The sequence below is a fragment of the Bos javanicus genome, chromosome 26, assembly GCF_032452875.1.
Source record: "Bos javanicus breed banteng chromosome 26, ARS-OSU_banteng_1.0, whole genome shotgun sequence".
Classification (NCBI taxonomy): Eukaryota; Metazoa; Chordata; class Mammalia; order Artiodactyla; family Bovidae; genus Bos; species Bos javanicus.
The window spans coordinates 10,520,284-10,544,581 of record NC_083893.1 but is presented as its reverse complement, the minus strand read 5'-3'; the positions used below and the strand labels follow the sequence as shown (position 1 = coordinate 10,544,581).

Here is a 24,298-nt window from a genome sequence, read left to right as displayed (position 1 = left end):
CTCAAATGCTATCACTTAAGACTACTGTCTATGAGTTCTAGTACACTATTTTCAAAAAGCTTTATTCACTTTAACCTTGTTTTAAAGACAGTAGTCTACAGTGAATAATTTTAACAACTAGAAATTCAGTTTATCCTAGTCATCCTCAATCTTGTCTCTGCACCCGCCTCCCAATCCCCCAGCTTGTAACAGTAAAACTCCAGGAATAGTTTGATGTGGTTCATTTTCCATTCTGCTGTTCTTTTCAAGCTTGATGTGGATCAGGCTTATTTCATGGCTTGTCTACTAGATGACCATGTGACTATTGCTTGGACTGTGATTTTGAGAAAGCCACAGATTACAGCCATCTGAAATATTTTCCCAAATAACCTCCCGACAAGATTTTTCTAGGCCAGCACTCCTATGCTTACATTCAATCCTTTGAAAAGAGAGGATGGGGAGTGGGTATTATTTGCATGAAGCCACTATATATATTTGAAATAAGAAATACAAAGGCCTCCTTTAATTCTTCCCTGAAGTGTACAGTTGGCAGAGAAGAGTTTGCTAGAGCTTCTTAGATGAAAAGCATGGACTTGGCTCTGACTGAAAGGAAGAGAGTCTGAGAGTTCAGATGTGGACATTTGCTTGAGAAAGAGCAGAACAGTTGGAATAATTCCTAGCTGGGATGCCATGATAAGAGAACACCTCAGCAAAAGCAACAAGGTGAAGGAGGCCGGTGTACATCTCACTGCTATTTAAGTAGACTAGTATTTCCCCAAAGCCTCTTATGGGCTTGGAAGCAACTCCTATCTGAAAAGTAGGTATATTGCAGTTAGGGATATGACTTCATCAAATCTATGATTTTGCTGTATACTCGTTTAGCAGCATCGAGGCCCCAGATGAAATCAAAGTGGTTCCAATCCGGCAATAGTTTGAAGTAACGGAGATTCCTGATTTGGGGGAGTATCCTGGCCACATCTCGGGGTGTGATAAGAATATCATTTCCACCTGCCCAAATAGCAGTAGGTACTTTCATGGCAGTCAGGTCATATAGTGGAGGACGACTCTACGGAAGACAGAGAAAGGACATTTCATGAGAGGAAGCTCCTCAGAGCAACAACTGACTTCAAATAAGTAGAGAGACTACTAGATGAGTATTTACAATGACCATAGGAAGACAGCATGCAATGGTCCCTATATTCAAGGAGTGTGAAGGAACAAGGCAAAATGGCTAAATAAATATTTGCATATAAACTGTGGAAAATTCTGAAAGAGATGGGAATACCAGACCACCTGACCTGCCTCTTGAGAAATTTGTATGCAGGTCAGGAAGCAACAGTTAGAACTGGACATGGAACAACAGACTGGTTCCAAATAGGAAAAAGAGTATGTCAAGGCTGTATATTGTCACCCTGTTTATTTAACTTATATGCAGCGTACATCATGAGAAATGCTGGACTGGAAGAAACACAAACTGGAATCAAGATTGCTGGGAGAAATATCAATAACCTCAGATATGCAGATGACACCACCCTTATGGCAGAAAGTGAAGAGGAACTCAAAAGCCTCTTGATGAAGGTGAAAGTGGAGAGTGAAAAAATTGGCTTAAAGCTCAACATTCAGAAAATGAAGATCATGGCATCCGGTCCCATCACTTCATGGGGAATAGATGTGGAAACAGTGGAAACAGTGTCAGACTTTATTTTTATGGGCTCCAAAATCACTACAGATGGTGACTGTAGCCATGAAATTAAAAGAGGCTTACTCCTTGGAAGGAAAGTTATGACCAATCTAGATAGCATATTCAAAAGCAGAGACATTACTTAGCCAACAGAGGTTCGTCTAGTCAAGGCTATGGTTTTTCCTGTGGTCATGTATGGATGTGAGAGTTGGACTGTGAAGAAGGCTGAGCGCCGAAGAATTGATGCTTTTGAACTGTGGTGTTGGAGAAGACTCTTGAGAGTCCCTTGGACTGCAAGGAGATCCAACCAGTCCATTCTGAAGGACATCAGCCCTGGGATTTCTTTGGAAGGAATGATCCTGAAGCTGAAACTCCAGTACTTTGGCCACCTCATGCGAAGAGTTGACTCATTGGAAAAGACTCTGATGCTGGGAGGGATTGGGGGCAGGAGGAGAAGGGGACAACAGAGGATGAGATGGCTGGATGGCATCACTGACTCGATGGACGTGAGTCTGAGTGAACTCTGGGAGTTGGTGATGGACAGGGAGGCCTGGCGTGCTGCGATTCATGGGGTTGCAAAGAGTCAGACACGACTGAGCAACTGATCTGATCTGATCTGATACAAAGGAGGGTATGTTAAATGCTACAAAACATTCCCCAAATATGATGGAAATGAAGACAAAGAAGAAATTATTTTCCACTGAGGTTTCATGTAAAGAGCAGTCATTTGAAGGGCTTCCCTGGTGCTTCAGATGGTAAAACGTCTGCCTGAAATGCAGGAGATCGGGATTTGATCCACGGGTCAGGAAGATCCCCTGGAGAAGAGCCTGGCTACCCACTCCAGTATTCTTGCCTGGAGAATCCCATGGACAGGGGAGACTAGTGGGCTACCATCCAAGGGGTTGCAAAGAGTTGGACACATCCGAGCAACTAACACTGTCATTTTCATTGAGGAAAGGTTGTATTTTAAAGATAAGGATGAAGGTGGGCAGGCAGATAGAGCATGTGTGCTATGGTCAGGAATGGCAAGCTGCCCAGTGTACCCCAAAAAGAAACTATGTAAGGGAATACAGTAAGATATAAGACTGGAGACAGTCAAGGTCTAAATGCCAGGTTAAGGCAGTTGGACATCCTTCAGAAGTTTTAGAGACAAGGCAGGGTCATTTCTCATAGCTCTGCCTAGTTTGTGGGATGACTTGAAGAAATTTGTTGGGAAGGGGTCCCGAAAAAATACAGGCAGGCAGTTTGGATTATCCTCAGAGCAGGATAACTGAAGCTGTTGTTCAGTCGCTAAATCATGTCTGATTCTGTGATGACATGGACTATAGCCCATCAGGCTCCTCTGTCCATGAGATTTCCCAGGTGAGATTACTGGAGTGGGTTGCCATTTCCTTCTCCGGGGATCTTCCTGACCCAGGGATCGAATCCACATCTCGGGCACTGGCAGTCCTATTCTTTGCCACTGAACCACCAGCGAAGCCCTCAGTTGAAGCTGTAGAGATGGCTAAACTATTCAAACACAAAGGGGAGAGATATGGGAAGAATTGTGGAGAATTCTGATAATTGAGAGCAGTGAGGGTTAGAGAGTAGCTAGTGAGAGGATAAAGAGAGCAATCAAAAGGGGAGGGAAAAAAAACAGAGTGTTACATTATGGAAACCCAAGTCTGGGTGGTAAGTTGCAAGGAGTCTATGGTAACTAACACTACAAGCGAGAACAATCAATTATGTTTGGCAATTAAAAGCCACAAATGATCCCATGGACTGAGGCCTGCCAGGCTCCTCCATCCACGGGGTTTTCCAGGCAAGAATACTGGAATGAGTTGCCATTTCCTTCTCCAGGGGATCTTCCCCATCCAGGGATTGAACCCAGATGTTTCACATTGCAGGGAGACTATAGTCTGAGCCACCAGGGAAGGTACCTTAAATAGAACAGCTATAATAAAAGGATGAAGACTCAAACTACCTTTTCCAGTGTTCAGGAGTGAGTGGAGAAGTAGAGATACTTAACATATTTAGATATTAAAAAATGTTGATAAAAACAGAATGATGGAAGCATGGATTGATAGAATTGAAGGCTTGAGGGAAGGGTTTCTGTTTGTTTTTTGTATGAAACAGGAGTTCATTTAAGATAGTAAGAGAAGCCAGTAAGAATAGATGAGAAGAGATGGGATCGAGGACAGGATAACTTGGATAAGAGGACCATCATATTCTGAGAGTGAAAGGAAAGACAGAATCAAAAAGACAGAGAGATTTTAAGGTGGATTAGAGGGAAGTTAAGAAATTTCATTCATAGAACAAATGATTATCAAGGGACTATTAAGTGCTAGCTACTCTACCAGCTGGGACAATACTGAACAAAACAGAAGGAAATTCCTACCCTCATAAGGCTTATATAAGTTAATCTTTTTATTCTCAAGAAAACATAAAATGGACACAGAGGTTGTGTTGGGAACTTATGAAGAGGACACACTGTTGAGAACGGAATAAAAATTGACTTCCAGTCCAGGTTCGATGCACGATACTGGATGCTTGGGGCTGGTGCACTGGGACGACCCAGAGGGATGGTATGGGGAGGGAGAAGGGAGGAGGGTTCAGGATGGGGAACACATGTATACCTGTGGTGGATTCATTTCGATATTTGGCAAAACTAATAGAATATTGTAAAGTTTAAAAATAAAATAAAATTAAAAAAAATAAAAATTGACTTCCAATGATACAAAATTGCAAGCAAATAAAATAGAATTGGCCTGGAGTAGGGTAGGCCCAGCTAGCTTAACTGTAAATTCTGAGAACATTTACACTCTCAATTTTCACATCATACACTTCAATATTAAATCTTTTGGGTCAGTTTTGCCTCAATAAAGCTGAAAAAAGAGAACTTGATAATAATGGTTTTATGTGTATGTGATTTTTTGGTCTTATTTTCTTGTAAATATAAACAATATATAAATATAACAAACAATGAAAGAGAACAAAAGTGTGTGAAATCCAAAATAAGAGCCTCCTTTTACTCCTTTATGTGCATCCACTTCACCTTCTCTTTCTTCCTTTTCTTGAGAGTTATCACTTTAACATGTGCTGTTTATTTTTTGGCCTTTTTCTAAGTATTTGCAAATATATGCATCTGTGAATTTATATTGTCTGAGAAACAGGAGAAAACTTTTGTGGGTAATGAAAATGTTCAATATTTTGCTTGTGATATGGTTACATGAATGGATATATTCGTTGAAACACTGAGTTGAGCATATAAAATCAGTGACTTATACTGTATGTAAATCACATCTTAATCATGCTAATAAAAAATAATATAATTATATACCACACTCATTGTCTTAGAAGGTAGCAGATTCATTTCCCTAACAATTCAATCTGTTACTGAGAAATTGAGGGCTTCCCTGGTGGCTCAGCAGTAAAGGATCCGCTTGACAATACAGGAGACATGGGTTCGATCCCTGGGTGGAAAAGATCCCGAGAGAAGGAAGTGGCAACCCACTCCAATATTCTTGCCTGGGAAATTCCATGGGCAGAGGAGCCTGGCAGGCTAATGTCCATGGCATCACAAAACAGCTGGACATGACCTATTGACTAAACAACAACTGAGAAATTGACTGGTCTAATCGACTCATTTGAGGCCCAGAAACAATTTAATTGACCTATGTTTGTACCCATAGCTTTAAGTATGCCAGTTTGGGAAAATAAAGGAAAAATTTAATTTAACATTTTTAGTTCATACTGAGAAGCCCAGCTTCTGACTTAGAAAAAAAAATGGAAGCTTGGCAACAGCGTTGATTAAAAGTATTGGATGGCTAAATGAATACATAAATTTTGGTATGGACAGTTAGAGGGAAAAAGATGCCTTAAGACTCCACTCCTCACAAGTGGATAATTCTCTTAACTTCTATGTGCAATTTTATTTTTTTCTGTTGGTATCAAGAAGTATGTATTCAGTTACTATATAAATTTTATCATACAATTTTAATTATTATGCAGCCATTACAATTATATTAAAAATGTCTCTTGCAACATTAGTTATGTTTTGCTATGACTATAAGTAAAAAAACAAGATTGAAAGTTGTGGAAAAGTAGTGATGTTGTGATTGGAAGAAATGTAACAAAATATTGATCCATCTAGTTATCTCTGGGTGGAGGGATTATAAACAATTTAATTTCCTTAGTATATACTTTTTTTAGTTTTAGATTTTTTGAAATAAATAAATATTTAAAATGCACTTTGAAAAATCTCTGTATACCAATGTGAATGTGACCAAGTGCCAGCTAGGATTCTTTTTACTGTCAAATAATTTATCATGATAATTTTTCAAAGCTAGCCTTCTAGGGTTGCTCTGAGTAACTCACCTGATTGTAGTGACGCCTGTTTTCAGCTTCACTTCCCCAGTCATAAGCTCTGAATTCATCAGAATGGTAAAGCTGGAATGAAATGTTTTATAGAAAATTAGTGTTCAGAATAAGAATTACGATTGTTAATAGCAAATCTTAGAAAAATATGCTGTATGCTGGGAAGAAAATAAGGCTTCTGCATCACCGGAGGATATAAATAAATTTTGTCAGTGTGCAAAACAAGATCAAGAGAAAGGGAGGCCATGAATTCCTTGGTTTGAAGGAAAAGCTAGTGAGAACCCGAGACTCACTGAGGGAAATCAAACGGCAGGTATTTCTCTCTGGGGAAGGCTCAGTTCTTCTGAGGTTCTCCAAGTTTGTTTAGTTTCAGCTCAGAGCCTACTTTACAAGCTCGTATTGAAAATGGGATTCATTTATGTGACCGACTTGGTCTGCACATACCTTGTTCTTTCTCTTAAAATCCGGGGAAATGCAACTATAAAGATGCAGAAAAAGGTTAAATGGAAGCTAGCTGCCAAGCTTCTTAGAACACACATGCTAACTCTGTCCTTTCAAATATAAAGAAAATAAGGGGAATGGTTTTCCGTGACAAAGACACTACCTGTTTTAAATGCAGGATGTTCTGTATTGATGATCCAGTGGGAGCATGGGACATATACACATCCATTCGGCTCTGAAGACAAAACAAAACAAAACATATTAAAGCAATGACCACCCAATGAAAAAATTGTGCCTTTAAGAAGCAGAGAATAATTATGCTAAGAATGAATAAACAAATATTGCAGTAGAATGGCAGGGCAGAATCCATTCCATTCCATTCCACGCTGTTTTATATGTTTCAAGTGGTGCATTTTATTTGAGGCTAACGTGATCCAACAAGACAGGGCACAAAGAATAAGTTTAAAGCCTCTTTCCTAGGATTTTATTTTATTTTTTAATGCATTGTATTATAAAATCCAGCTGACTATAGTAAGTGGTGGCTAATTCCAAACATGTGAAACTGCTACCTATTGTTGGACAACTATTAGCTTAAATTTGACCAGAGATGAAAGGATGAAGCTGCCTATTCTCTTCTCCAGTCTTCACACTGAATATCTAATCTTCTAGGCAGAGAAAATCTCTGCCTTTAAAATGAATTAAGAACACTGCATTAATTTATGTAATATGATAGATGCATCAAAATGAAACAAAGGGAACTTCCTTGGTGGCTAAGTGGTAAAGAACCCACCTGCCAATGCAGAAGACACAGGTTTGATCCCAGATCTGGGAAGATTCCACATATCGTGGAGCAACTAAGCCCATGGGCCACAACTATTGAGCCTGTGCTCTAGAGCCCAGGAACCACACTGCTAAAGCCAGCATGCCTGGAACCCGTTCTCCAGAACAAGAGAAGCCACTGCAATGCGAAGCCCACGCACCTCAACTAGAGAGTAACCCCCACTCCCTGCAACCAGAGAAAGCCGGCACAGCAACAAAGACCCAGCACAGCCAAAAATAAATGAATAAAAAACAAAAAGAAGAACCAAAGGAAAGCTGGAATTTCTAAAAGCATCAAACGGCCCTCGAATCATTATACATACCATATTCATGTTTTTCTTGTTGGATCCTGCCCATAAAGACATAAATTCTCTACATATCACCCATAATATTTTATTGTTGCAGATTTTGATAGAAGGTGACTTCCCTATACTTTCTTCTAAAAAGAAACCTTTGGTACCAAACAACTTCTGTAAAAAATAAAAAATAATTATTCTTTCAAGAATCATTTTCAGACTTCTTGACATTCCCTTCACCCCGGAATGAGAATTCTTAGGAATCTATTTATATTCATTTATTTTTTTCCTGTTTTGCTCAAGGAGACCAAGTTATTTTGGAAAAGTAACTATTTATAAATCAATCTTTACCTAGGGAATATCATCAAACGTAATTTACAAGGAGATGGTAGCAATGATCTTCAGCCCCAGATTAGCTAATTTATCCATTATGAAAGCTCCCCTGACATCAGTCCAATCAGGGATTACCTATATTTCTCATTAACTGGCAAAAGAAGTAGAACAGTTTCTCCTTTAAGGTCAAACATTGCCTTGATTAGGAAAGAAAAGCAGGGTTTTACCCATGTACACATCACCTTTCTGATAGTGTACCAGAGTGCATGACTTTCATGCTAAAAAGTAGAGGAAAGTGTACTGAAGGAAGGGTGCCATTGGATAGAAGAAAATGATGTCATGGGCGACAGCTTGATTAAAACTTCTAGAGTTTATAAAAGCAAGCTTGGGTGGGGATCTCCGATGGAATGACTGGAGCTTCTGGGGCAACAGATATTATGGAGGGGTAGGAGTAGAGAATGGGACTTAAATTGGCAGAAAGTTTAATAGGGAATTAGAAACTGAGATAAATTAGGGGAAATACCTACCTCAGACCTGACCTATGTAGGCAAAGCAATACATATGCAAAACAGGTATACTTAGTGATACATGTGTCTATCTCTGGATTTACTTTAACTAGTTTGCCTGCTTGGAGAAGGCAATGGCAACCCACTCCAGTACTCTTGCCTGGAAAATCCCATGGATGGAGGAGCCTGGCAGGCTGCAGTCCATAGGGTCGCTAAGAGTGGGGCATGACTGAGCGACTTCACTTTCATTTTTCACTTTCATGCATTGGAGAGGGAAATGGCAACCCACTCCAGTGTTCTTGCCTGGAGAATCCCAGGGACGGGGGAGCCTGGTGGGCTGCTGTCTATGGGGTCGCACAGCATCGGACACAACTGACGTGATTTAGCAGCAGCAGTTTGCCTGCTTAACTCTGCCCCAATGTAGAAAACATCCCAAATTAATGGATGCCAACACATTTTGAAATAGAACTATCAATCACACAAAAGGGAAGTTACATTGTGGTTTAGTCGCTAAGTCGTGTCCGACTCTTGCAACCCCATGGACTGTAGCCCGCCAGGCTCCTCTGTCCATGGCATTTTCCAGGCAAGAATACTGGAGTGGATTGCCATTTCCTTCTCCAGGGGATTTTCCCAACCCAGGAATCTAACCTAGGTCTCCTGCATTGCAGGCAGATTCTTTACCAACTGAGCTATGAGGGAAGCATTGTACTCAGTCATTCAGTTGTGTCCCACTCTTTGCAAATCCATAGATTGTAGCTCTCTAGGCTCCCCTGTCCATGGAATTTTCCCAGCAAGAATACTGGAGTGAACTGCCATTTCCTCCTTCAGGGGATCTTCCTGACCCAGGGATTGAACCCATATCTCTGCATCTCCTGCATTGGCAGGTGGATTCTTTATCACTGAGCCACCTGGGAATCCCTGTTTATTGTTGCTGTTGTTCAGTTGCCTAGTCGTGTCTGACTCTTTGAGACCCCATGGACTGCAGTACACTAGGCCTCCCTGTCCCTCACCATCTCCCGAAGTTTGCTCAAATTCATGTCCATTGCATCGGTTCATGTCCATTCAGCCATTTCATTCTCTGACACCCTCTTCTCCTTCTTCTCTCAATCTTTCCCAGTATCAGGGACTTCTCCAGTGAGTTGACTGTTCACATCAGATGACCAGAATACTGGAACTTCAGCTTTAGCATCAGTACTTCCAACAAATATTCAGGGTTGACTTCCCTTAAGATTGACTGGTTTGATCTCCTTGGTGTCCAAGGGACTTTCAAGAGTCTTCTCCAGCACCACAGTTCAAAGGTATCAATTCTTTGGCTCTCTGACAGTTCAGCTGTCACAACTGCACATGACCATTGGGAAGACCATAGCTTGACTATACGGATCTTTGTTGGAAGAGTGATGTCTCTGTTTTTCAACACATGTGTAGGTTTGTCACAACTTTCCTGCCAAGAAGCAAGCACTTTCTGATTTCAGGGCTGCAGTCACCATCTGTAGTGATTTTAGAGCCCAAGAAGGGGAAATCTGTCACTACTTCCACCTTCCCTCCTTCTGTTTGCCATGAAGTGATGGGACTGGATGCCATGATCTTAGGTTTTTTAATATTAGTTTCAAGCCATCTTTGTCACTCTCCCTCTTCACTCTCATCAAGAGGCTTTTTAGTTCCTCTTCACTTTCTGCTATTAGAGTGGCAGTATTTGAATATCTGAGGTTGTTGATATTTTTCCTGTATATCTTGATTCTAGCCCGGCATTTCTTATGATATGCTCAGTGTATAGGTTAAACAGAGTGACAACAGACAGCCTTGTCATACTGCTTTCTCAATCTTGAATCAATCAGCTGTTCTATACAGGGTTCCAACTTTTGCTTCTCAACCCACAGACAGGTTTCTCAGAAGACAGGTAAGATGGTTTGGTATTCCCATCTCGTTAAGAGCTTTCCACAGTTTGTTATGACCACAGAGTCAAAGGCTTTAGCATAGTTGATAAAACAGACATAGACCTTTTTTCTGGAATTCCCTTGCTTTCTCTATGATCCAGCAAATGCTGGCAATTTGATTTCTGGTTTCTTTTCTTTTCTAAACCCAGCTTGGACGTTTGAAAGTTCTTGGCTCACAAAATGCTGAAGCCTAACATGCAATATTTTAAGCATGACCTTACTAGCATGGGAAATAAGTACAATTTTCCAATGGTTAGCACATTCTTTAGTACTACTCTTCTTGGGGATCGAAATGAGGACTGACCTTTTCCAGTCCTGTGGCCACTGCTGGGTCATCCAGATTTGCTGACATATTGAATGCAACACCTTGATGGCATTATCCTTTAAGGTTTTGATTAGTTCTATTGGAATTCCATTGCATCCATTAGCTTTATTAACATCAGTGATTTCTAAGGCCCACTTAACTTCGCACTCCAGAATGTCTGGCTCTGGGTGAATGACCACATCATTGTACTAACCCAGTTCATTAAGATCTTTGTTGTACAGTTCTTCCATGTTTTATTTCTATCTCTTCTTAATTTCTTAAATGTCTGCTAGGTCTCTACTGCTTCTCTCCTTTACTGTACCCATCTTTGGGTGAAATGTTCCCTTGATATCTCCAATTTCCTGAAGAGATCTCTAGTCTTTCCCCACAAAATATGATCCACTGGAGGAGGGAATGTCAAATCACTCCAGTATACTTGCAGTGAGAACCTCATGAACTGTATAAAAGAACAAAAAGATATGATACTGAAAACAGTATTGCATAAGAACCTGGAGTGTTAGAGCAATGAATTAACGAAAATTGGACGTGGTCAAGCAGGAGATGGTAAGAATAAACATAAACATCTTAAGAATCAGTGAACTAAAATGAACGGGAATGGGTGAATTTAATTCAAATGACCATGACATCTACTATTATGGGCAAGAATCCCACAGAAGAAATGGAGTAGTCCTCATAATCAACAAGAGTCCAAAATGCAGTACTTGGGTGCAACCACAAAAGTGACAGAATGATCTCGGTTCGTTTCCAAGGCAAACCATTCAACATCACAGTAATTCAAATCTATGCCTCTATCACCTGAAGACGGTAGAGAAGCTGAAGTTGATCAGCTGAAGCTGGAGACCTAGCAGACCTCCTAGAACTAAGTTTATTAAACAATACCAAAAACCTACTATCAAATCAATCATGAGGTCTCATGAAAGTTCTTCCTTGTGTTAACTCACAAATCCTTTTTTTTTTTCCCATTCCTACCTCTCCACCACAAACAAGGATCTCATCTTAAAAATGAATTATTGATATCCTGACTTGTCTCTTTGATCTCATTTTGGCCACAACTTATTTTATCCTTCAATTCACATTTAAGGGGCAATCTTGATAAAATACTAGTCAGTGAGCTTTTTAGAGAAACAAAAGGCAAACAGAGAAAAACTTTTAATGGATAAAATCTTAAATTCACAATTGACCATCAAACCAGTTTTCCAACCAATGGAAAATAACCAATAAATAGTTGAATGAATAATTCAGCTGTAAAACCTTTAGGCTTTGGCATTTTCGCTTTAGTAAATTGAAGCAAGCTCCCATATGGAAAGGGGTATATTATTCCAACATATCTAACATCAAAGTCAAGGACATCAGTGATCAAATCGAAAAATGTCTTCCATTTGAGCACTGTGAATTCATTGACATGCCCAGTGGAACAAGAACAGAAAAAGGAAACTGCCATAGCAGTCAGCTCAGCTAGAAATTCTGAGTTATACTCAGGTCTGTTAATAACTGAGTATAGTGAGTTATATATGACAGCTGTAGATGCTGTGACGTAGACACACACACACACACACACACACACACACACACACACAGAGCACCTGCCCCCAGAGTCTGGGATCTACAGATTTCAAAATGTCCTACTTTTGTTTCATAGATTTTCAAATAATAAGGGTCTATCCTCCAAAAGGAGATCCTCATATACACTGTGGCAAAAGGAAGAACTTACCTTGATTGCAGAACTTGGAAGTTGGAAAAATCTGGTAAAAATGCCCGTGGGATATTTGAAAGAGACCACAGGACCCAAGGCAAAGTTCATTTTGATTCTTTGTGCCAGTTCAGGCATGGTGGCAAAGGCTACAAACCCTAAGAAAACATGAGATAAGACAACCGCATTAAATTTAGGAGTAGTGATGTAATGTTTCTACTAACAAAAGTGAAGCTCTCCTTTTTCATTTTATTCTTCTACTGCAGCAATTGGGGGGGATGAATTGGGCAACTCTTCTGAGTTATTCTGCAAAGTTAATCTATTTTCAACCCTGTCTACTCTCAAATCTCCATTTCTTTCTTATTCTGGACATTTAACTTGGTTGGGGAAAGTTAGGGATAAATTGCTGAAGCAACTCCTGCCAAGTACACTGAGCATGCCCTCAACCCCCACCAAGCGGGGGCTAAGTGCTGGCAGTATTCTCACTCTACTCCAACTTTGAGATGACAGAGTCACGGAACCTCTAGAAATAAATGATCAGTTTGTAGGAGGTAAATCAACCAGCTCTTTATGCATCACCATATAGCTATTCTGGAGGAGGAAATGGCAACCCACTCCAGTATTCTTGCTGGGAAGATCTCATGGACAGAGGAGCCTGGCAGGCTGTAGTTTGTGGGGTTACAAAGAGTTGGACGTGACTGAGCACACACACACACACAGCTATTCCATGGTTTTTCTTTCTCAGAGTGGAACGAGATTGCATTGCTCCCAGTGCTTCACTGCATACTTACCAAACCTCCAGAATCTTCTCTGCTTCCAAAAGGTCCACCATGGTCCCAGGAAGGACCAAGTGTCTGCATTTATAAAACAATAGCATTGCATGTGTATCTAGCAATATGAGGGTGAAGGTGGTGGGGCTCAGGCCCACACAGGAAAGTCTATGTGGAGGTTCTCTTTGTTTTGATTCCCTGTTGTGCTTTCCTGGGCCCCCCTCCATTGTGTGTGTGTGTGTTTACGCGCACGCAAAGCCATAGCAGAAGTTTTTTTTTTTTTTTTTTTCTGAATTTCTTGTTGAAATATTGAAACTGTCTTAACCAGAAAAGGAGCTGGCTGGGCACTGATACAAAAACTGAAACAGGCATAATAGCTCTCCCCAGAAGATGTCTAGAAACGTGCAGAGGTAATTTTTTGATGGTCATACTGGCTGAAGAGTCCTACTCTACGCTGTATTTAATGGGCTGGGCCTGACTTGTTAAAAGTCCTGTGAAGAATCGTTCCTTCCCACATAACAGAAATTTCTCTGCTCAGGATGCAAATCATGCTCACTGAAAAATGTCATGCTTGAAATGCAATGCAGAGCCCTGATAATCAAACTGACTATTTTCCCTGCCAATCAGGTAATGAGAGCACATCTGAGTCTTACCTACTTTTCTAGTCACACTCAAATCATCTTTCTCCATACAATCTCTCCACAGCACCCGAGAACCCCATCAGTGAAGTCAAGATTACCTGGTGTGAATTTTGGGTGCCATCTCTAATGTGTTAAGAGACCTTGAAGGAGCCAATTAATTTCTTTGAACTTCTGTTTTTTCTATGAGATTGGAATAATAGTGGTAGGCTTGTTCTAAAGCTTAGAGAGGGATATTGTAGTAAAGGTCCTGAATGAAAAGCCCTAAACATAGAAAATGCTTCTGTTAGCAATTATGGTATGATTATTTTCCTGTTAGTGGCAGGGTTTTTTTTTTGTTGTTGGGGGATAGGGTCCTCTTACTAGTTCTTTGATACTCCTTTAGTATATTCTCTCTAATGCTCATATGCTGCAAGCTAAGTAGCTTCAGTTGTGTCTGATTCTTTGCAACCCTATGGACAGTAGCCGGCCAGGATCCTCCGTCCATGGGTCTCCGGGCAGGACTATTGGAGTGGGTTGTAATGCCCTTCTCCAGGGGATCTTCCCGATCCAGGGATCAAACCCAGGTCTCTCATGTCTCCTGCACTGGCAGGTGGGTTCTTTACCTCTAGCGCCCCCTGGGAAACAATGCTCACAGCCTCACAGCTCTCCTAAATTTGTAAGCTGCCTATCAGTATAAATAGGCTTCCCTGGTGGCTCAGCTGGTGAAGAATCCTGCAATGCGGAAGACCTGGGTGTGATCCCTGGGTCGGGAAGATCCCCAGAAGAAGGGAAAAAGGCTACCCACTCCAGTATTCTGGCCTGGAGAACTGTATAGTCCATGTATAGGCATGTATACTCCACTGTATAGTCCATGGAGTCACAAAGAGTCACACATGACTGAGCAACTTTCATTTTTACTCTATCAGTATAAAACACTGGTAAATACATGTTTGTTCTTGATGATAATAGTGGTAATGTTGGATTATTTATTATCTCTCACACAGTTTCACCCAAACTAAGAGTACATTTTCCTTTAACCCAGTCTCTTAAAATTAGAAATTTTAGTGGAAGATTGATAACAAATTCATATTTTTAGTAGTATAGGGTTTTTAAATTTTTATTTGGAGCTAGATTATTGATTTCTTTTTTGAAAAAATTTGGGAACCCATTAAGAAGTATACATTCAAAGTACATTTCTTGGACTTTTAAAAAACTTTCTATACAGTGCTTACAGTTAACTGTATGCTAAGTCACTTCAGTCGTGTCCGACTCTTTGTGACCCTGTGGACTGTAGCCCTCCAGGCTCTTCTGTTCATGGGATTTTCCAGGCAAGAATATTGGAGTGGGTTGCCATTTTCTCCTCCAGGGGCTCTTCCTGAGCTAGGGATCAAACCCGTGTCTTTTATGTCTCCTGCATTGGCAGGCGGGTTCTTTACCCCTTGTGCCACCCATGAATCATACACTGAATGTATATGCCCAATTTACTTATTATAGTAAGTTTTTGCATTCTGATTCACAAAGAAAACATTACTATATCTTTTAACATTTGTTCAAATATGAATATAATCCCTCTCTTTTATTTTTTAATAGTCCATGTGGGTTGTGAGGAAGGTATGATTGATGTATATTTAACATTCTTCAAGGATATTTCATGCCATTTGGCTTTACTTTTTCAGCCTGGAGGAGATCTGGAGACTCAGTCTTCGGAAATATTTCTTTGGAATTCCTGGCAAATTACATCACCATTACAACTGTGCTGCAGTGACTGGAAATGGATGAAAGATTCTTCCTACAAACTCACAGTCTCTGGAATTCAGGTTTACAGCCACTAGAATTACATTCCCACCACAGGACATATAATTAAGGACACTGTAAATGTAGAACAGTGACTCTTCCTGATTCCAAGGGGAGCCCTTGCATGGCTCTGACCCTTGTAAAAATGTTGACCCTTGTAAACATACCTATTGTAGTACCAAGCGAATATCCAACGAAATACAACTTCTGCTGACCAGTTTTATTTACAATGAAGTCTATTATTCCAGGGAGATCATATTTGGCCATTTCATGAAAGCTAAAGAATAAAACAGAACCTTATAAATATTTGCAGCTAAGTTCAAAACAGAGCACTTGCTCATTTATTTTTTATACACAGAATTTTGTGCTGTCCACTTACTTGGTTTGTGTTTCATTATTTATCCAGTTACATGTAGGCTATTGTGGTTTTTGTTTGCTACACTTATATGTGTTACTTTCTAATAGCAGGAATGATTTCAAGGCTTGTGTATACTACATTTTCTGAAATTCAGTCTTGACATTCTTCCTCTTCACTCCCTTCTCTTGCATTTCTTTTGCTGCCCTTTACCTAATCTGGTTTGCACACCTCTCTCTCAGTCTCTCCCAGGGAACTTCAAGATGCTTAGGGCCATTTAACACCCAGATTTCAAAATGGAAGTAATTGTAAATCATGATTGTATCATGTACTAGCCGAGTAGTTTTCCGTAAGTTACTTAAATGCTCTGAGCTTAGGTGTCATCATCTGTAAAATAAGCATGGCAGTGCTATATGGCAGGAGAGCTTTGGGGGCTGGATAGTATTAAAGGAATGACTCTAGCAGCAATTAGACATTCAATTGGACATTGCTATTATTATTTCTGTCCATATATGGTTATATTCAATATATAGCAAAATCCTATAGTACTGGTTCAGCCAACATTAATACAAATGTTGAGAGAACAAAAAATGCCTATATAATATATGGTTGAGTTAGGTACTTCACAAACTAAGGACCTGCTTATTAAAAGAACATGAGAGGAAATATAGATTGATACTTTCCAGTATAAGAGAATCATTGTGATGCCTTACAGTAAACAAGCTGCAAGTTCCCAACCAAGGACCAGCTACCTGAAGTATTTCGTGATGCTTGCCCCTGGGCAAAAGCTTTCACCCTAACAATCTGGCCTATTCTTCCTTTCCTTCCAACTTGTCAGTAGGTACAGAAATAAGGTATGGAATATTTCATTAATATGGTTCTGTTCTAGCAGCAGGCTTCAAACAACCAGGGAGTTTAAGCCTGAGAAAGGATACTGCAGGCATCAGCCTGTTCTCTGATGACAGCAGAAAACACTTTCATTAAAGCAAGCAGTCAGCGTGTCAAAAGATTCTTTCCTATTGCCTAATAACAAGGTTGTAAAGATCTCATATTAGAGTTTTCCTGAAAATGGTATTCTATACATTCTCAACCACAGTTCCTGTAGGTATAATATAGTACTGATATACATCATCTTTACAAAACTAATTGACAGTCCAAGAGAAAAAAAATTGTAATAGCATCACTAGGATAAAAATATAAGCTTCGTGAAGGTGGAGGCTGGTTTACTCTTGAATGCTCAAGGGACTAGAACAGTACATAGAATATGCACTCAGTAAATATTGGCTGCATGAGTGCATACTTTGTTCCAGAAATTTTCTAAGCTGTCGTTCGAGACATACTTTGTATTGGATAGGAACGTATGTTAAAATGACCTTGTTGAAATGATAATTCACTTGTCTAAGAATCAGTGTAAATCAGAGCTTCCTGCTGTTTCTTTCCTTTGAGCTGTTAGTAGAGACTGCAAGGAGCTGTGTGACTCCAAGTATCATACATTATTATTAATACCGTCCACACTATTATATTTAAAGGACTTGTCTCAAATTGTGTTCATGGTCTTTCTTAGATATAGTTTACCTAAAGGCCCAGAATTTCTCTTCGTTCACTGAGAGTGTTTTGTGTCTTCTTGACCAAGTGTTCCCCCGACTGTTCCCCATCCATACATCATAACCAGCATCAGCTAGAAGGAATCCAAGGCTGCCGTTGGCAAAATTCTCAAGCCAGGAGGTATTGTCTGAAAACAGGGCATGCTGCAGATATACAACTGGTCGGGCACCTAGAGGGAGGCAAGAAGGCAGAGAGAGAAATTTATAACAACTAAAGCATCTCAGAAACATAAGAATCACACGCACACACACACACATACACCCCACTGGAAAAAACCAAAACCAAAAAGAGACACACAATAAATATATTTTAATTCCCAATCTTGTCCAAATTCTATCCTCCCTTCTTTTTTTTTTTTTTTTTTTTTAAATGAGAGGGAGAGAGAAAGTGAACATCAGGCTTCAAGGCCCAGGAGGTGCATATGTGCTAATCTCCTTCCAACCCATCTGGGAGGAAACACAGCTAAATGGGAAATGTCTAGTTCCAAATGTCTCTGGTAATACTGAGCAGGAGCACCCACCGGGTTAGAAACTTTGCTGCTGCTGCTGCTAAGTCACGTCAGTCGTGTCTGACTCTGTGCGACACCATAGACGGCAGCCCACCAGGCTTCCCCGTCCCTGGGATTCTCCAGGCAAGAACACTGGAGTGGGTTGCCATTTCCTTTTCCAATGCATGAAAGTGAAAAGTGAAAGTGAAGTTGCTCAGTCGTGTTCAACTCTTAGTGACCCCATGGACTGCAGCCTACCAGGCTCCTCCATCCATGGGATTTTCCAGGCAAGAGTACTGGAGTGGGGTGCCATTGCCTTCTCCTCTATCCTCCCTTCTTAAGCAAAGTCTTTCCTATAAATGTTTGTCCTTTTATACTTCATAGTGGCTCCCCCCAACTCTTCATCATGCTTGGTGTTGCAAGATTTAGCAAAAACAAAAATAAAGATAAACAAAAAGACCCAAGATGCCCTGTTAAATTTACATTTCATATTAATAATGAACAAGCTTTTTAATATCAGAGAAGGCAATGGCACCCCACTCCAGTACTCTTGCCTGGAAAATCCCATAGATGGAGGAGCCTGGTAGGCTGCAGTCCATGGGGTCGCTAAGAGTTGGACACGACTGAGCGACTTCCCTTTCACTTTTCACTTTCATGCATTGGAGAAGGAAATGGCAACCCACTCCAGTGTTCTTGCCTAGAGAATCCCAGGGACGGGGGAGCCTGGTGGGCTGCCACCTATGGGGTCGCACAGAGTCGGACATGACTGAAGGGACTTAGCAGCAGCAGCTTTTTAATATAGGAGAAGGCAATGGCAACCCACTCCAGTACTCTTGCCTGGAAAATCCCATGGATGGAGGAGCCTGGTAGGCTGCAGTCCATGTGGTCACTAGGAGTTGGACACGACTGAGCGACTTCAGTTTCACTTTTCACTTTTCACTTTCATGCATTGGAGGAGGAAATGGCAACCCACTCCATTGTTCTTGCCTGGAGAATCCCAGGGACGGGGGAGCCTGGTAGGCTACCATCTATGGGGTCGCATAGAGTCGGACACGACTGAAGTGACTTAGCATCAGCAGCAGCAGCAGCTTTTTAATATAAGTATATCATAAAATGAGGCATATGAAAAACTCATTTGCTCTTTATCTGAAATTCAACTTTAACTGGGCATCTCATATTTTATATAGTAATCCTACCCATGTCACACTCCCATTTTTTCATTTTGAAACTCTTGAATTCTTAAGCAACATGATTTTAGCTGCCTCTGAATGTGGATGGGAGATGAGATAATGCAGAGCAATCACAGTAAATGATTTGGTAAATAAAGACCACTGAGCCTTTGCAGATACTTTGCTTACTCTTCTCTCTCCCTTCTCGGAAGATTTGTGGTTACATTTCCCTCATAGTTCAAAAGGATACATAGCAGTACTGTTTGCAATAGCCAGGACATGGAAGGAACCTAAATGTTCGTCAATAGAGGAATGGATAAAGAAGATGTGGTACATGTATGTAACGGAATACATCTCAGCCATGAAAAGGAATGAAATTGGGTCATTTGTAGAGATGTGGATGGACCTACAGAGTGGCATACAAAGTGAAGTAAGTCAGAAAAAGTAAAACAAATATCTTATATTAGCACATATATATGGAATCTAGAAAAGTGGTATAGATGATCTTATTTACAAAGCAGAAATAGAGACACAGATGTAGAGAACAAATACACGGATATCTAGGGAGAAAGGGGGTTTTGTGGGAGAAATTGGGAGATTGGGATTGACGCATATACACAATCTCTTTCCAAAAATGAGGAAATCCACTTTATGGGAATACAGCAATTTCTCACGTGAAATATAAGCAATGAGTTGACATAAGGTAGGCTCCATCTCCACATTGACTCCCTAAGAAGCAAGTCTGGCAGCAGTCAACTAGATCAGTCTTGCCATTTGTAATTTTCAGTTCTTCCCTGCCTTCAGAGAATTGGAATACAATGAGACTTCCTGTTAACTGTATAAAAATGAATCCAAAATTCAAACCAATTTTGATAAATCAGTCACTGTCTTAATGAACAGCCAGTAACTTCTCCTGTACTAAATTTTAGTCATGTGCAATTCTCCTTCTCAAGATAGACATGTCTTGTACCTGTGATCTTGGTGTCTTTTCGCCCATGGGGAATCCGATTGACGCTGAGTATGTACCCGTCTTGAGTGGTTACTTCATACTCCTCACTGGGGTAGCCATTATAGGTGATGATTTCACTCTGCTCAGTAAAAATAGAAGCATTAGCTACACATTTTCTCTAAAGGTTATCAAAAGGAGCCAGAACAGAGCAGCTAGTGTGTGCTTATTAGGGTAAATTATTTGAAATCTGCAGCCCCAGGTAACAGTGAGATTAATTTACTACATAAAGTCATAATTAAAAAAATAGGTAGACTATTAGAAAGTGTCTGCTAGTGGTGAATGCTTTGGGGGATTTGGAGATAATATCTACCTTTGACCCGTTCTTCTGACAAAACTATATTCTCAAGTCAGTTGTCTCTTTTAAAGTACATATAGACATATTTTAATTGAAAAGTAGTTAATTTACAAATTTGTGTTAATTTCTGGTGTATAGCAAACCAATTCAGTTTTATACACATATACACAATATATATGTATTATATATATTCTTTTTCATTACGGTTTATTATAGGATATTGAATATAGTTCCCTGTGCTAGGCAGGAGATGATAGGACCTTGTTGTTTATCCATTCTATACATAATAGTTTGCACTTGCTAATCCCAAACCCTCCCTGTCCCCCTCCCTTTGTAACCACAAATCTGTTCTCTGTGAGTCTGCTCCTGTTTCGTTAGTTAGTTCAGTCACTCAGTTGTGTCTGACTCTTGATAAGTTCATTTGTATCATATTTCAGATTTCATATGTCAGTGACTTCATATGCTATTTGTCTTTCTCTTTCTGACTTACATGGTATGATAATCTCTAGGTCCATCAATATAACTGCAAATGGCATTATTCTTTTTACAGCTGAGTAAAGTTCCATTGTGTATACACAGAATGTAGGTATTACATCTTTCTGAAGTTTTTATTTTATACTGGGGTATAGTTGATTAACAATGTCGTTTTAGTTTTAGGGGTACAGCGAAGTGACTCACACACACACACACACACATATATATAAAACAATTGATGTTTATATATACAAATGTCAACTGTGAGACTGCACTTGGTTCAAAGGAATAAAACCACAGTCCAGTAGAGGGCAGTCACATATATCGTCCAGAGGGCTTAAAATCTGTGTTTGCTCAGTTGCCAGTCATGTCTAACTCTTTGAGACCCCATGGACTGTAGCTCTCCTGGCTCCTCTGCCCATGGAATTCTCCAGGCAAGAATACTGGAGTGGGCAGTCATTCCCTTCTCCAGGGATCTTCCCTACCCAGGGATCAAACTCAGGTCTCCTACACTGCAGGCATTCTTTACTGTCTGAGCCACCAGAAAATCTCTAAAAATCACTTATGTTTAGTCTATATCAGAGATTTTCTGCTATAACAGGAACTTCAATAATCTTACAACCTATTAATTTGCTTTACTTGATGTTCTTTGGAATTCTCCATCACTTACAGTACTCATCCACACTTCAGGATTTGCTTCTTTTTCCAAATTGAAGAATCCAGCAGCATTTAGAGTTCCACAAATCAAATAGGCTGTTGTTAGAAACAGCCACATGGTGGGAATGCCTGATAGAAAACATTTAATAACCACAAGTTGTTATATGTCAAAAGTGATTAATGGAATGAAATAGTCCCCCTGTGAAAACTTGAATAACATCCTGAGAAAGCTGAGACAGTGTAGAAGGGAGTAAATACAGTGAGCCAACTCTGAACACGATTAATCTATTTTTTCACATAGAAACTGCCCTGACATAGTCCAGTTCCAGATGGTGAAAAATTGAAAGCATTCCCTCTAAAGTCAGGGACAAGACAAGGGTGCCCACTTTCACCATTACTATTCAACATAGTTTTGGAAGTTTTGGCCACAGCAATCAGAGCAGAAAAAGAAATAAAAGGAATCCAAATTGGAAAAGAAGAAGTAAAACTCTCACTATTTGCAGATGACATGAAAACCCTAAAGACTCCACCAGAAAATTACTAGAACTAATCAATGATTATAGTAAAGTTGCAAGATATAAAATCAACACACAGAAATCCCTTGCATTCCTATACACTAATAATGAGAAAACAGAAAGAGAAATTAAGGAAACAATTCCACTCACCATTGCAATGGAAAGAATAAAATACTTAGGAATATATCTACCTAGAGAAACTAAAGACCTATACATAGAAAACTATAAAACACTGGTGAAAGAAATCAAAGAGGACACTAATAGATGGAGAAATATACCATGTTCATGGATTGGAAGAATCAATATAGTGAAAATGAGTATACTACCCAAAGCAATTTATAGATTCAGTGCAATCCCTATCAAGCTACCAACGGTATTCTTCACAGAGCTAGAACAAATAATTTCACAATTTGTATGGAAATACAAAAAACCTCGAATAGCCAAAGCTATCTTGAGAAAGAAGAATGGAACTGGAGGAATCAACCTACCTGACTTCAGGCTCTACTACAAAGCCACAGTTATCAAGACAGTATGGTACTGGCACAAAGACAGAAATATAGATCAATGGAACAAAATAGGAAGCCCAGAGATAAAGCCACACACATATGGACACCTTATCTTTGACAAAGGAAGCAAGAATATACAATGTATTAAAGACAATCTCTTTAACAAGTGGTGCTGGGAAAACTGGTCAACCACTTGTAAAAGAATGAAACTAGAACACTTTCTAACACCATACACAAAAATAAACTCAAAATGGATTAAAGATCTAAACGTAAGACCAGAAACTATAAAACTCCTAGAGAAGAACATAGGCAAAACACTCTCTGACATACATCACAGCAGGATCTTCTATGACCCACCTCCCAGAATATTGGAAATAAAAGCAAAAATAAACAAATGGGACCTAATTAAACTTAAAAGCTTCTGCACAACAAAGGAAACTATTAGCAAGGTGAAAAGGCAGCCTTCAGAATGGGAGAAAATAATAGCAAATGAAGCAACTGACAAACAACTAATCTCAAAAATATACAAGCAACTCCTACAGCTCAACTCCAGAAAAATAAATGACCCAATCAAAAAATGGGCCAAAGAACTAAATAGACATTTCTCCAAAGAAGACATACAGATGGCTAACAAACATGATGCTAACATGCTAACATGAGCTAACAAAAAGATGCTCAACATCACTCATTATCAGAGAAATGCAAATCAAAACCACTGTGAGGTACCATTTCACACCAGTCAGAATGGCTGCAATCCAAAAGTCTACAAGCAATAAATGCTGGAGAGGGTGTGGAGAAAAGGGAACCCTCTTACACTGTTGGTGGGAATGCAAACTAGTACAGCCACAATGGAGAACAGTGTGGAGATTCCTTAAAAAACTGGAAATAGAACTGCCTTATGATCCAGCAATCCCACTGCTGGGCATACACACTGAGGAAACCAGAAGGGAAAGAGACACGTGTACCCCAGTGTTCATCGCAGCACTGTTTATAATAGCCAGGACATGGAAGCAACCTAGATGCCCATCAGCAGATGAATGGATAAGAAAGCAGTGGTACATATACACAATGGAGTATTACTCAGCCATTAAAAAGAATACATTTGAATCAGTTCTAATGAGGTGGATGAAACTGGAGCCTATTATACAGAGTGAAGTAAGCCAGAAAGAAACACACCAATACAGTATACTAATGCATATATATGCAATTTAGAAAGATGGTAACAATAACCCTGTGTACGAGACAGCAAAAGAGACACTGATGTATAGAATAGTCTTATGGACTCTGTTGCAGAGGGAGAGGGTGGGAAGATTTGGGAGAATGGCATTGAAACATGTATAATATCATGTATGAAACGAGTTGCCAGTCCAGGTTCAATGCACAATACTGGATGCTTGGGGCCAGTGCACTGGAACTACCCAGAGGGATGGTATGGGGAGGGAGGAGGGAGGCGGGTTCAGGATGGGGGACACATGTATACCTGTGGTGGATTCATTTTGATACTTGGCAAAACTAATACAATTTGTAAAGTTTTAAAAAAAACAAAACAACGAACTAGTGAAGGCTAATGTTTTCTCTTATTTTAATACAGGATTTTCACTTAATTTAAATCTTTGCTTAACTGTGAGTTGCCAGGATATATAAAGACTCAGAGGACAAGTTTCCACACCATAGAGAAGCTA

General features: G+C 39.9%; 1 protein-coding gene across 1 annotated transcript; it reads right to left on the bottom strand.

The window, feature by feature from the left end:
• Positions 1-411: 411 nt before the first annotated feature.
• On the bottom strand, positions 412-21,801 carry LIPN (lipase family member N). The gene is made up of 9 exons (XM_061402728.1): positions 21,609-21,801; positions 20,131-20,248; positions 17,475-17,673; positions 15,712-15,821; positions 12,382-12,518; positions 7,600-7,746; positions 6,621-6,692; positions 6,017-6,088; positions 412-1,045 (listed from the first exon to the last, which is right to left on the bottom strand). Exons 1-9 carry the CDS (start codon positions 21,711-21,713, stop codon positions 812-814), a joined length of 1,194 nt encoding a protein of 397 aa, XP_061258712.1. The 5' UTR covers positions 21,714-21,801; the 3' UTR covers positions 412-811.
• Between the last annotated feature and the right edge of the window lie 2,497 nt (positions 21,802-24,298).